Consider the following 15,177-nt stretch of genomic DNA (forward strand, 5'->3'; position numbering starts at 1 on the left):
CTTTGCCAACAACTTGAAATGATGTTTAAAAATATATAGTTAAGATAAATTGAAAAACACTACTCAGCGTCGTTTTTGTCTGCATTTCTTAGAGCTAACATTCTGAAAGCACAAATCATACTCGTTTGTTTATGCTAACCTTTTCCACGTTGATTCTGAGAAAATATCACTAAGTTGTTTCTAAGAGGGCGGCGAAATCATTTTAAGCGACGAAGGACATTGAATGAAAAAGCCCAGAGATCACTCTTCTGCACCTCCTACATCATGCAATTCTATGTTCACCTTTGCTGACCTTCGAGTAAAACAAACACGCGAGTAACTTCCTATTACATTAGGGGTGCAACAATATCTGAGGCCCTGGGACACTACCGGTAAAAGACAGTATTAACCACAGATATTACCCACTTACCCCGGATAGTTCCAGGGAAAAAAAGGTTCCTTGCATCTGATGAGATTCAACGGTCATCCCTTTCATCCTAGGGGCTCCCAAACCATGCTAGAGATTCCTACCAGAAGAGGTCATGGTCATGACTCAATACAGCGACTTGAGACCCTCGCGGGTGAGTAGCGCGCTTCGTCAACCCCTGATTGATGGAATACAGCACGCGACAAAAAATTAAGTTACCTCAGGATGCAGACTATATCTGAGAATATACTTAACTTTAATAGTGTATCAGTTTTTTTTATTTTATTTTATATAGCGCTAGCTTGACCCGTAGGTATCAGAGCGCTTTACATACACACTGTAAAAAACAGAAGGAAATTGCATTACATAGTGGGCGTTTTGACCATGTGCGTACTTGCTGGTTTTTAGGATCAACCTTTAATGAAGTGTAATTATGCGCTCAGTTAATATGTGCTCTTGTTAAAGCGAGCGCTAGATACATGGGCATACTTCTCACACACCGTCACGCCGGCCTCCTGGGTGGCCCATCAGGGATCAAATAAATCAGAGTATCTCATTCCCAGGAGCAACGCAGCTACTTCAGTGTGAACTCTCCACTGAGCTCCGCACAGTTCTGTGATCACAGGTTCAATCAAGTACCTGTCAGACATAACACTCCCCTGTTGGCCCATAACGTCACCCCGCTGTTATCTTTAAATGTCAGGTCCATCCTTATTGGCCACCCTTTCAATAAACAGTAAGGATGCCAGGTGACTATGTCCTCATCGGGGAAACCGTTTTCTAGTCCTGGCTTTCATAGCCTGCTTCACATGAAAAGAGGGTTGTAAATACCTAGTGTCCCTGAGGACATGCGTCATCTGGGAATCAAAGTCAATGGTTATCACAGCTCTCCTGCTCTACTTGTGAGAGACTCCCTCTTCCGACCCATCACATCTCACCCATGCCAGTGCCTATCCTTCCTCTCACACTTTCTACTCATATGCTTTGCCACTCAGTTCCCTCTGTAGGGCATTACTTCCTCTACCCCTCACTCCTCCATGGTGACTCCTACCTCCTGTACACCCACCCCTTCAGGTGGAAGTCGACTACCTCTCCTGCACCTATCATTTCACTCTCTCATGTTGGGTCTCCTAGCTCTCCCTTCCTCATGAGTTTCTCTTTACTGTTCCCCCTTCTGCTGCAACTTGCCTCCCTCAGGTGACAGGTACACCTTCCACTCAGCTGTCAAGTGTCCCTCCCCTCTCAGATATCTGAAGTCTCTTGGTACTCACGGCTTAGACTGTGCAGGCTCTTCTGGCACGGTGCTAGCACTGGCAGGGGCAGAGGGTCCTTGCTGTTGCTGGAAAGACTTAAGGGACTCGAAGGCCTTCATCAGCTTCTCCAAGGTGGCCATCTTCAGCGGTTAGAAGTTACAGGAGCAGCCTGCCGCCAATCACCGCTTCTCGCCAATCACAGCCTTGTCCCTCAGTTAGCCCCGCCTCCGGTGGCAATGAATGGAGGCGCCTTCTATCTATTAAAATCGAGCTGTGGCCGGAGAAACATCCTGGCGTACCGGTCACTCTGCATGAAACTCAGCCGCTGACAGCAGGCAAGGGGTCTAACAGGATGTCGCCTGCCTGACGTTTCCACGGACCAATCACAGAGCAAGAGAGCACGTGGTAGATCAGCCAACCACAGAGTACGGAAGAGGGAAACAAGGAGCGTGGGTCGTTAGAATAGAAGATCACCGTGGGAACTGTCAAACGAGGTAGCCAGTCACTGTTGTACACAGAGGGAAGCCATCTTGAGTTGGTACAGTTCACCTCTAATAATGAGTAATCAGTATCAATATTTACTTCAATTTGTTTATTTCGGATCAATATAGATTAGTCCTGTTTAGAATTATGTAATATTCACAAAAAACAATTATTTTCTTTAAAAAATATGATTGGGTACTTTTGTAATCAATAGTTATAAGTAGAAACACCATTTTAGTTTAAATGTAAGTGGTATGGTTAACGCTAATTTTTACTAAATACCAAAATACATAAATTTCGAAAAATTGAAAGAACATGTATTGTCGTCTTGCTGTGGCTGCATTGACTGCTGCCGTATACTGTTCATCCGATCTCTGAGACAAAAGTAGGACTACAACAGCAATATATGTTTCGTTATGACGTAATGTTAACAACCATCGTCATAGCTAGTGGGCACTTAATTGAAAGCGAATTAATATCGAAGTACTTCCCGGTACAAATGATGTAAATTTTGTTAAATGTAATATTGAGTTACGTTGTTTCATCTGTTATTATCGCACGGTATATTTGTAAATACAAGTGGGAACCTACGACCACTTGGCAGCACAAAAGAGAGGTATTTTGAAGCAGAATGATAAACAATTATATTAGCTCAACGTTTGCATTAGAGAAAATATGGCCATTTTTCGAAAAGGTGACGCAGAATAAGCGAAAAATAACAATATTACTCTGGGGACCCTGCAGTCTCCCTTTTAAAGAGTTACATTAGTAACTTTAATGGACACAAAAGAGATTTTTTCCAAGTTTACATTTTTTTTTTGTATCGTGCATTCATGGTAGACCTTTCCCTAGCACCTCGCACGAAAACAGATTTTGCCGTCGCCTCCTTGTTTTTCATGAAAAAATATTCCAACTCCCGCTGCTCGTTAGATGAAAAGTTCTCAGATTGGTTTCCTGTTGTGTCTTCTCCCGCCCTGGAACATGCAAGTGAAATACACCACACATGAGCTGCATTCAGATGCTTCTTTATTTCTCAGCATACACTCATACACTGGGGCATATACTCAGGACTTATCGCCGAGTTATCGGCACTTCATCGCAGCCAAAGTGGTGATAAGCTAATCGCCCCATTCACACACTGGTGCTAACAGCCGATATCACCAGTTCCCCTGCAATAGCAGCCGCAAAAACATCGCCACAGATGACCCCGGCTACTAATGCTAATGATATGCAGAGTAGGTGTTCCTGTGCAAAAAGCCACAACAACACCACGTTGCAAAATTCTCAACGAACAGCCAGATCTGCGATAAGATCACAAAACAGGCGATAAGGCGCGTTAGCAGGGATACACCTGCTCTTACCTGGTGTAAAATCAAACGACAACCTGCACCATAAAAGGGAGCCCAGCCCACAGCCACATTAGAAGACCAATAGATGCCATGGAGCCAACTATCATGCAGCACAGACACCCAAGAGGGCCACAACACCCACTGCCACCAACACTCCCTGGGGCCCTACCCCGGCACCCCCTATTCCATCTACCCCCCCCACCCCCGGACCAAGATATTGCACATCACTTTCAGGAAATCATGAACAAAATCATTCGCCCGATGTCGCACAATTACAACAATTAACTTTCATGTGTGGTCAGAAAAAGGAGAATCATTCATTCACCATTGAAAGTCCAAACAAAATATCACAATCAAATTTGACTCCAAACAACTATTTGGAAGAGTCATGGCGGGTCATCCCTGGACAATCTGTAAGTCACAGCCTGCAAGACAAAATTCAAGATAAGAAGGTGTGTCATGCACTCATCAAAGGACAGAGAGAGAGAGAGAGAGAGAAAGAGAGAGAGGGAGAGAGAGCGAGGGAGAGAGAAGGAGAGAGAAGGAGAGAGAGAGAGAAAGAGAGAGGGAGAGAGAGAGAGAAAGAGAGAGATTGTACAAGGAGCGCAAGGCCAATCGGGCTTTTGGCTCATACATGCCAACTGTTGTGTGTGTATCGCTATTGGTGCACCATAAGTCTAAGGCCTGGCATCAATTGCAGCTCGAAGGCCACATCACATTTAAAAAATGCAAGCAGTAGTTAGACTAACATTAGGTATGAAAGCTCCTTTGTCTCAATACATAAGGCGAAAGGACATCTGAACCTCCAACCTTGGTCTTAACTGCGGCTGGGACTCCCTGAGAGAGATACAATACCAGATTTTGACGACTCCCACACCACGAACTGCGCTAATGAAAGACCATCGTGTCCACACCCCACACACAGTTGTCCATGCTTGAGGTACTTCTGAATGGAATGCCCTTGACCCATAAGTAAAACACAACCCATACGTCCAAACGTTGCACACACATATGGCTCATTGCTCCGAGCTCTGGCATATCATCCACATAAATGCCGCCGGTCTGAAGAGTGCCGGTTCTACGAGACCAACAAACGCAATGGCAGGCCTTCCCGGGCACATGCACACCCCTGTCACGTGGAACTGTACCGTGCACGTATGCTGCATCTGTTGGGGTCACTGCCACTGGCAGTGTTGCACATCAGTTACCGTCTGAGCTTCCGGCTTGCGTACGTCACCTGCGTCCAGCCCTGGTTCCACTGTAGATCATGCACATTCGAGTGGCCTGTGGATGTCTGCCTATCCAACACAACAGTAGCTGAACTGGATTATGACTTGTATATGTTTGCTTCCCACGACCAGGAGTGCAACCGTAATACCTGTGCATGGCATGCCTTGATATTTGGCGTATGTGCTGGCAGTTGGGGATGGGAGATTGCACAAGTCATCGTGTGCAGTGACCACATCGAGGCACTCCCCTATTAGGCTGTGTTGCGGATTGGTAAAACGGCGTGGACGGAGCACATCTGTCCCGACCAGTTAATGAATTGTCTCTCCCTTGTGTTCGTTAAACTCGAAAACAACGTACTCTTGGAACTGATTGCCCATGAAGCTGCGCTCGCAGTCATGGGCAAGTAAGTATGTTCCTGCAGCCACAACTGATTGTAACCCAGACCACAGGTCCCAACACCTTGTTGCATCTTGGAGGAATGGCCACATATCCCACCACAATTGTGGACATGTCTGCATTCGCCTGGACTCAGAATTACTGTCCGTGCACCTACGCGTGTTGACATACACCTGTGCAAGGTGATGCAGTCCCATGAGCGGAGCGGCATAGCGTCTTTTGGCAACAAGCCTAAATCTCACATACTGCTGGAGGGAGAGTACACACATGGCAATGTAGTATGGCATGTGACCTTTTTGGACCCTTTCACCTGCTCACTGTCAGCAGAGCACACAGTTGGTGCAGTACGGTGGTACAGCACTATGCAGATCCCATGGGCTGTGAGCCGCGTCCCCTGACACGGGCAATGAGCAGGCGCCAAACATCACAAGACTCGTCCAGCAAGGCAAGGTGTCCTGAGCGCGTTGCCAGCCGTAATGACTTGTGTTCTTTTGCCTCCCCATTTCTTGCACCTCGACATGTTCCTATGCTGCCTGTAAGTGTCTTAAGCATTGGTCTGCATGTTGTGGCCCTTGTCTTGCCCGTACTTACACGCACATGCTAATAAAGTCTACGCAACTTCCCTAGTGTTCAACTGTGATGAGTGTTGATCAGAATGACAAATCGTGTGCCTCAATGAGCATTGTCCGTACACAGGGAGGGACTGACTGATGCATTTCACTTGGGGGTGAGTCCCTATTGACAGCTCCACCTCTGTGAGACAGACATTGTGGTTGGGATAGTTGCTGGTAGACCTGTGCTCTTATGTGTCTTTAGCAATGTGAGTATGGTGTCCAACTTCTTGCCATGTGGATAAAGGAGATCCAGCAAAACAGGCTGTGTCGACAGAGATGTGTGTGAGTAGGTATGCAAAGAGATGTTCTGTTGTCACATGTGATGGGGACACTACTTCAGGCCTGCTACCGAATTTGACACTTATACACACAGCCCTATTTAATACATGGACGAGGGGCTACGTTGGGGGGTTGCGAGATTGTTGTTCATGTGCAATGGAGTCACAACTAGTTCACATCTTCACAGTCATCTATTTGGCTATGTGGGTCAGAGTCAAACATGCACATTGGTGTCATTTACCAGGGTTTACCTTATAGTGCAATCAATATCCCTACATTCATCCATACTTTTATACTTGATTGAACATAGACATGACACATCTGTGTGATTTGGAATGTTTTATTCACATTCCGTGGAGTATCAGAAGCTGGAGCAGTACATGGCCATGGCAAGCCCACATTACATGGTTGCACAGTGGAGGGCCAACCAGAGTCCTTGGGGGAATGAAAAGTAAATCGGAAGAGGAAGAGTTCAGTCCGCAGCCGGATTGCTGTGTAATTGGTAACCAAAGCAGAGATGGCAGTCCATGTCGGGGTCCAGGTGAATGTCGCAGAGTGTTTCAGGGGACAGTGGGAGGTGTTGTTCCAGGGCATGATGCATAGGGCTGAACCAGGCAGGGACAGGCCATATGGCGGGGATGGATGCTACTACCTCCTTTCGCACACAGTTATTACCATCCACATCTTACTCCTCTGATATGTCTTCTGTGTCAGGTGTGTGTGTGTTGTGGTGTTATGCCTGCATCACTGTGTGCCACTAACACATCAGGTGGCAAAGGTGGTAGGGCTGCATCGCTGTGTGCCAATGACACATCAGGGGGGCGGAGATGTGTGTCTCGAAGTTCCTGCAACAGTCATCTGGGACAGGCTCTGTGGCTACAATGGCAAGATGAGGATCTACAGGGCATGGAAGATCACAGCGACATCTTGCTGGTGTTCAGCCGTGACAGCCATACTTCCAGCCCGTGGTGGTGTATGCTTCCTGCTGTGTGGTCTGTGTAGGGGGTGGGGTCACCTCGATGCAGCTGGGCTGACCTGCTCCTGGAGGTGGGGTGCTGAGGGTGTCTAAGAGCCGTTGGAGGGTGTCGGAGCAGATGGCCAGGGGGTCCTCTTCATCATCACTAAAGAGATGTCTGGTCTGCTCTGCAGGAGGTGTTGATTGTCCCTCTGATATGTAAAGGGGAGATGCAGGTTAACAGTGTGTTCCACGTATGTTGACGCATTGGACATGTTTCCAGACAGACAGCATGACAATGTACATTGTGACTGTTTTGGAGGAGCTGGGTATTTGATGGGAGACAGTGGACATTTCTACTACATGACAGAGTAGTTACTTACTGAGTAGTTTTAAATATTTTATTTGCGCCGTATTTTGGGGTTATAATTTAGGGGGGACCACTCACCTGCACCATAATAGCCATTTGCACCGCTGTTTGGCGGGTCCCGGGTTCCAGGTGATGACTTTGGGTGGGTGACATCTTGGGGGAGGAAGGGTCGTGTTTGGCCTCCATTTTGGTCAGCACTCTAGTTGCAGCGGGACGCGCCTGCCGCTTTGCCGCTACTTAAAGCTGCCAAATGCTAACGCGCAGCGTTTGCTCGCAGCCGGAGGCGAGCCCATCTGCGCCCATCCGCGACCAAACGTGGCCTGGGGCCAGGACCCCTGGCCTCCGCCAGCTGTATACCAGAGGAGAGTTGTTGGAGGTAAATCAGGGGTATTTACATCTTAGCCAGACATGCATAGATACACTCAGTCAGGAGGGGCTGCTGAAACGTCATGTAATCAACTCTGGTTTTATTTTACAACGTCCGGCACAAGGTTTGTGCTATGGTCTCTTAAACACGCGTTCTTTACAGAAGCACAACCTGGAAGTGTTCTCCTTATTACAGGACAGAGAGCTGGACCTCCTGGTATCACGGAAACATGGCTAGAGGACTCCTCGGTGCCAGACTTGGTAGCCTCTATCCCGGCTAACTTTTCATCATTCTGCCTCAACAGAGCTGGTACCATGAGAGGGGGGGAGTGGCCCTTCTATATAGTACGCGCCTGAGGGGCGAAAGATTTTTTGCTGAAAGCCTGGGAGGGGCCGAGGTACTGGGCGTCAAGCTCGGGCTAGGGATGGACTGCTGGATTATTTTAGTTTCAAAAGTGTTTTTATTGAAAATTTCAACAGGTGTATAGTGAGACATCTCTACAAGAAAAGTAAGCTTAGAGCATATAGCGGGCGGGACAGACCAGCATGTCTTCCCTAGCATGCCAAAACAAGCAATGAAAATATGCCCAATAGGTGGTTCGACATCGTGCGTGGAAGGGCAAATAAGTGACATAAGAAAACCAACAAGAACTAAAACCCCCCACCCCCTTCCCTCACAATCCCCCAGCCCCCCACCCCGACCAGTGTGCCTGTAAAAGTCAGTGTTACCAGCATGGCGTCGCAGAAGCGCGACGGGACCAGAAGTAAAGTCATCGAGAGTCATCGGTGGTGTTAGTGAGGCGCATAACCCTAAGGTATCTGGGGCAGGTAATTTCATTGAATTCCTTGGACAGAAGGGTCAGCAAAGGAAGCCACGTTTTATGGAAGGCGTCTGTGGAGTTAGTGAGAGTGGCGTGAATGCGCTCCATCCCAAGGGTGAACCACAGTTTGTGGAGCCATCCAGTATGTGTAGGTTTAGTCGTAGAGCCCCAGAGTGACAATATATGTTGCGTGGCTGCCTGCATAGCGATGCCCATCTGTCTCCCACGCAATGATTTCAGGGGGAACATTAGTGCATTGGGTAGGCCCAACACAGTATACGCAGGGAATCTCGGGACTTCAGTCTCGAAGGTGGAGTCAATCTCATCTAGGACTTGTTTCCAAAAGTCTCCCAGCTCCGGACACTCCCAGAGGATGTGGGTTAGGGTACCCTGTTCCCCGCACCCTCTCCAGCATAGGTCGCTGCGCTTCGGGTTCCCTTGGTGTAGTCGGACTGGAGTAAGGTGCCAGTATATGGCGAGTTTCACTGCTGTCTCCCTTGCCTTGGTGTTGCGTGTGGTGTGTGAGGCTCTATAGTAGATGTACCCCCATTCTTTGGGTGACAAGGCCCTCCCCAGTTCCGCCTCCCAACGTCTTTGGCTAGCTGATTTAGCCAGGGCGGGTAAAGGTGCGAGCATTTTATAAAGTTCGGAGATTAGGTGTTTGTCTGTAGTTTTGGTAAGCAGCCATTTCTCAAAGTCCGTCATGGGGCGGCTCACCAGGGTGATGATTTTAGGGTCAGTGAGCCAGTGTCGGAGTTGTAGGTATTGGAAGAGATGGGGACGCTCTAACTCATATCCTTGCTTAATGTCCTCAAAGGTAAGAAATCCGTTCAAGTCAAAAAGGGCACCCGCAGCCCGGCATGCCGAGCCCCGCCACTGAGAGAATGTGCCTGTGCCCTCGCCTGGGGGGAAGTCAGGGTTGTCTAGTATGGGAGTGAAGGGGGAAGGGAAAGTGGTCAGCCCGTGTTTAAGTGCTACCCGATTCCACACCTGTAGAGTTGTGCGGGTAATGGGGGACCGCGACATATATCTCGGCCTTTGATGTTTAGCCAGGAATGGGATTCTCCACAGCGGCGCTCGCGCCATGGCTCTATCCTGGAAGAGCCATCTTTTCTCTGATTCGGGTCTGTACCACTCCACCAGGTATCGGAGTTGGGATGCCTGGAAGTATCGCACCAAGTCTGGGACTCCAAGGCCGCCCTCATCCATGCTTCTGTACGTGAGCAATTTGTGAAGTCGTGCTCTCTTCCCTCCCCAGATAAAATTAGATAGCAAGTCCTGCAGGGCTTTCAATGTGCCTTTTGGGGGCATGATAGGAATCGTTTGAAACAAATATAAAATCCACGGCAGGATTGACATTTTTACAGCTGCCACCCGTCCCAGCAGTGAAAGAGGTTGTTTGGACCACCTCGCCAGGTCCGATCGGACCTGGGTGGTGAGAGCGGCGTAATTGGTGGAAACTGTGAGATCTGTCGAGGGAGTCAAGGTTATTCCTAGGTATTGTATTTGGGCGACTAACTGAAGGCCACTAGCGTGTCCTATGGTCGGGGCCTGCGGGCGTGCGTGCTTGCCTAGCGGTAAAATTAGGGATTTTGTGATATTAATGCGGAAGCCAGAGACCGCCCCAAATGAACCCAGTTCCTCCATGAAGGCAGGTATAGAAGAATTAGGACTGTCTAGGGTGGCTATGACGTCGTCCGCGTAAAGACTGATAGGATGGGGTTCGTGTCCGAAGTCAATGCCCTCTATCTTTGGGTTGTCCCGGACTCTCTGTGCAAGCGGCTCAATATACATTGCGAATAGGAGGGGGGAAAGGGGGCACCCCTGCCTGGTGCCTCGTTGGATCTCGAACGGGAGCGAGTGCAGGCTCCCCAGTCGAACCGTGGCCTGCGGGCGATGGTAACAGCCCGCAATGCGTGAGCAAAAACGGTCACTAAGGCCAAACCGGCGGAGCACATGCTGTAGGTAGTTCCAATTTACGCGATCGAACGCTTTTTCTGCGTCGATGGCGAGAAGCGCAGAGTCCGATGTCTGAAAATGTGTCTTATCAATAAGGTGGAGTACTCGTTTGGTGTTGTCGCTACATTGGCGGCCAGGAACGAATCCGGATTGATCAGGTTCCAAAAGACCAGGCAGGCACGGGCCAAGGCGTGCTGCAAGAATACCGGTATAAAGTTTTAGGTCTAGGTTTAACAAGGAGATGGGACGGAACGCGGAGCAGTGCGTGGGTTTTTTCCCTGGTTTAGGAAGCACCACTACTTCAGCGGCCAACATGTCCGGAGGTATGGCTCCCGCCCCCTCAAAGGAATCGAAGAGGCGGGCAAGCACCGGGGCCAGGCGCCGGCTGAAAAGTTTATAAAAGCCGGCCGAGAAGCCGTCCGGCCCTGGGGATTTGTGTGGGCGCAGTCGAGATATGGCAGCTAGGACTTCTTCTTGGCTTATGGGGGCATCGAGAGCCTCCGCAGTAGACTCGGGGATTGCGGTGACGGCGGCAGTGGCCAGGTACGCCTCTATATCCCCGGGTGAGGCCTCCTCCTCCCCGTACAGGGAAGCGTAGTAGGAACGAAATGCCTCGGCTATCTGTGCATCGTCCGCGAGTACCTCACCATTGTCGCCGACCAAGGTATTGATTTTGGCCCGCTGGGTCTTAGCTTTTAGAGCGCTAGCCAGTAGGCGACCTGTCTTGTTCCCTTCGACATAATAAGAATGTCGTAGGCGGAGAGCTGCGAATTCCGCCGGGTCTATATCCAGACTGGCGAGTTGAGCCCGAGCCGCTTTCAGCTGTTTCCACACGCGGGGGGCACAGGTGCGGCTGTGTACTCGCTCCAACTCCGCCACCCGTGCCGTAAGTTCCTCTCTTTTGCTCTTACGATCTTTAGCTTCCGCTGCAGCGATGGCTATGAGTTCGCCCCGCACAACCGATTTCAGAGCCCCCCAGAGCGCCGTCACCGAGATGCCAGGTGTGTCGTTGGTGGCTAGGTAGGCATCAATGTAGTCACCAATACTTTTAGTGACAGCAGGTCGCTGTAGCAATGTTTCACGGAGGCGCCATGGGCCTCGGGGGCGGTGGAGTGTGCGGAAAGTGAGGGAGAGTTCCACTGCGTCGTGGTCAGAGAGGGCTGCAGGTATTATGACAATCTCCTTAAGTATCTTAAGGAGGTCCGAGGAACCCAGGAAGTGGTCAAGCCTGGCGTAGGTGTGGTGTACATGGGAGTAGAATGTGAATTGTGAGGCGGTCGGGTGTCGGGCTCTCCAAAGGTCTACCAGGTCCCTGTCCGACAGCCATACACGACAGGCGGAGGACAAGGCCCCAGTGTCCCCGTAGCGGTGCCCAGATCGGTCTGCATGTGTGTCCATAACGACATTGATGTCCCCACCCAGGAGTAGGGATGCATGCGGGGTTTGAAGAGCTTCGGACACGGCACCTTTTAAGAAAGCCTCTTGACCTGTGTTCGGGGCGTAAAGGGAGCCAATTGTAAGTGTTGTGTCGCCTAAAGTAAAAGTGTGTGCCAGGAGACGGCCTTTGATTTCCCCCACCTTATTACCCACCCTCCCCCTGAAAGATCTAGAGATCAGGATCGCAACCCCGGCATGTTTTGTTGGAAGGGAGGAAAAAAGTTGCTGTGGGAAGGCTCGAGAGCGCATCCTGTGCCAGTCCCTCTGCAGGAGATGTGTCTCCTGCAGCAGGCAGATATCAGCTTCAGAGTTTTCCAAGTAGGAGAGAACAGCTCTCCTCTTGATCGGGTTGTTAAGCCCTTTTACATTGAGCGTTATGACCTTAAGAGTGGTATTCGTCATCGCGCAGGGGGCAAGTGACACAGCTCAGAGTGGGCCATCGTCATGTTATGGGAGCATGTGGTGATGTGTGGCAGGTAATGTGTGACTCGGCGCCTCGGCGTAGCTGGACGCAAATAATGCGCGCGGATGTGCATTCTATATCGGTCCCTACACTTCCGCGAAACACCTCTCGGTGTATGAGCAGGATTAGTGTGGCACACTGGTGCCCCCCTGGATCCCCCCCTAACCCAACAGCCCCCCCTGAACAAACCCAGAGCCACCACAGTACATAAGGCAGTACACACAGAGAAGAATGGCAACATGAGGTGGCATTGAAACAAGGCCCCATCCCCCCCTCCCCCACCCCATATCAACAACCCTGAAACGAGTAGTCCCAATCCTGTCATTGCGCACAGGATCGTGGTGAAGAACGTTGAAGGGGTCACTTCCGATGGCGGCCTCTCCGGCCCCCCACCCGACCCACCCGCCGTTAGGGCAAAGTATGTGCGATGTGCAGTCTCCCAGGTAGCAGCAGAGGTCACTCTGGGGAGGAGGTCTCTTTGATCACTTCCGCCACCGCAGTTTCACACTCTCGGGAAATGATAGAGGCATCTGGCTTGAGGCGTTGGTATGGGGAGCGTTTGCGGTGCACAGTCTGCCAGCCTCCCCTGGAAGAGCCCTGTGAGCTTCTGAATACCGGTTCAGTGTCAGTTTGATCCAAGCCCAAGAGGTCACATGTGTCCTTGAGAGATCGCAGCTGATGCAATCGGCCGTTCCATTTGAAAATTATCCGGAAGGGATGTCCCCAGGAGTACGGAACCTCTTTCTGCCGCAAAAAGTCAGTAACTGGCTTGAATTCTTTCCTTTTCTGGAGAGTGATGGAAGAAAGATCCTGGTAAAGGGCGATGGGGTGACCCTGAAACTGAATGGGCTGGGCTCGCCGGGCCTCCCGAAGGATCCGTTCCTTCAACGGGAAGTCCGGAAGGAAGGCTAGGATGTCTGGCGGCGGGGCCGGTGTTCTACGGGGCAGTCCCACCCGATGGGCCCTGTCGATGCGGATGGGGAAGTCCTCCGCCTCGCCCAGAACGTGCCTGAAGAGAGTCTGCAATTAGGCAACGACATCAGCCCCCTCATCTTTCTGAGGGACCCCCGGACCCGTATGTTGTTGCGACGGGAGCGGTTTTCCAAGTCCTCGGCGTGGGCCTGGAGATCCAGTTGCTGGTCAGTGAGCCGCAGGACTTCTTGTTGGAGTTGTTCAATTTCGGCACTTCTAGCATGGTCTGCCTCTTCGACTGCGACCACCCGTTCGCCTAGGTCCTCTACGTCGCGTCGGAGTTCCTTAACTTCTCCTGCAACCTCCTGTTTCAGGGACTTAAAGTCTTCGCGGAGGGAATTGAATAATGTCTCCAGAAAAGATTTGGTGATAGGCACCTGATCATCCACAGCCGCCAGTGGTGCCTTCCCCGTCCCGGGGGATGGAGGGTCTTTGCTAGTTCTGGGCTGTGATTTAGCCAACAGTTCCGGAAGAGTTTGCGACCCCTTTCTACCTCATTGCGCTGTCATGGCGCAGGAGGGCGTGAGGGCCTGATGGACAACCGTGTAGGTGGGGACAGTGCAGTGATGAATGGGGAGGCAGACGTGAGAGCGCCTTGGCAGTCACCCGGCCGGCGTATGGGCAAAGGCTGGTGCTAGGACTCAGTCCCCCTTCGACTAGGGGGCAAAGAGAAGGCGCCCGCCTGGGGCTGCAGGTACCCAATTCTGTGTGGAACCCAGGCGCAAGGAGTTCTGCTGCACCCCGATGCTAGGGAGGCTCTCCCAGAGTTAGGTCCAGACCAGGCAGCAGGAGCACACACAGTTATCCCCGCACCGGAGGCTCGATCGTGCCCCCCGAGTTCTCCCCGCTCCCCCTCTCGCTCCTCTCACCTGTGGAGCCTGGCGTGTCTGGGAGTCACCGTTTACCAGGCCGGTCCGGCGTCAGGAGAGTGGCCCAGTGATGCTGGAGGGCCACGGGGTCAGGTCCGGGCCGCCGGAGACAACCAGTAGACGTGGGGGGTCGGGGCTGGAGCACTCTGCATGCAGGTCCTTTCTGGCAGGTCGGGCCGGCCCCTCAGAAGTGAGCCCGGGCTGGACGAGTGGTAGGCCCAAGCCGGGGCCTCGATTTCTCCACTGCCGGTCCGGCTCCCCCGGCAACTACCGAGTCTTTTGGGCGGCGACCGCCACTCCCCCCAGAGGCTATGGCGGCAGGGGGGGGCCCGCAGCACACCCCGCAGTGCGGGAGAGGGTCCGACCTGCCGCTGAGTGCGCCGGATGGCTGCTGGAGAGGGCGCCGATGGTCCGCGCCTAGGCCCGAAGCCGGGGCCTTGCGTGGCAGTGCAGCCGGTCCGGAGTGTCCCCGGTTCCGGGCGGAGCGCCGGAGAGGCTGGCGGTGTCCGGGATCCCTTGTGGGAGTGTCGGCAGCTGCGGGAGGCAACAGGTCGCTTGCCGGTGTGCTGAGACCCCCGCCCCGGGGGTGAGCCGCAGTCCGCCCGGAGGCGCCAAAGGGACCCTCACTTGCTGGCGCGGCCGCTATTGCCGGGCGCCAAATGGAGTCCTCGGCGATTCCACCCCTGCCGCTGCTGGGAATCGCAAATTTGTGGCGGGGGCTCAACAGCAGGCAATTTCTCCTCGCCCCCAAGTGTAGATAGGGGGGAGACTGCGGCAATAAACGGCGGAACGGCGGGATCGGGCAGGGAGCTCCGGAGACCTGCGTCCGATCACGCCGCCATCTTAGACACGCCCCCCCTGCTGGATTATTTTGCTAGTCTACCGACCCCCCTGGGCGTTGCCGGTCTTCCCGGATCTTTTCTTGGAATTGGTCCAGGATGTTCGATCTCGTTAC

At 51.9% G+C, this 15,177-nt stretch overlaps 1 protein-coding gene across 2 annotated transcripts in view; it reads right to left on the bottom strand.

Moving 5' to 3' along the window:
• The window catches only part of HTT (huntingtin), a 1,924,961-nt gene extending 1,922,818 nt beyond the window's left edge, over positions 1 to 2,143 (bottom strand). Inside the window, exon 1 of one of the 2 annotated variants that reach the window (XM_078678546.1) lies at positions 1,678 to 2,143. In XM_078678546.1, coding sequence (XP_078534672.1) covers positions 1,678 to 1,799 — 122 coding nt within the window. In that variant the 5' untranslated portion in view covers positions 1,800 to 2,143. The remainder of the gene's footprint in view (positions 1 to 1,677) is intronic. The other variant, XM_078678545.1, reaches the window with a different exon arrangement.
• Positions 2,144 to 15,177: the final 13,034 nt, after the last annotated feature.

The sequence above is a fragment of the Lissotriton helveticus genome, chromosome 2_2, assembly GCF_964261635.1.
Source record: "Lissotriton helveticus chromosome 2_2, aLisHel1.1, whole genome shotgun sequence".
Taxonomy (NCBI): Eukaryota; Metazoa; Chordata; class Amphibia; order Caudata; family Salamandridae; genus Lissotriton; species Lissotriton helveticus.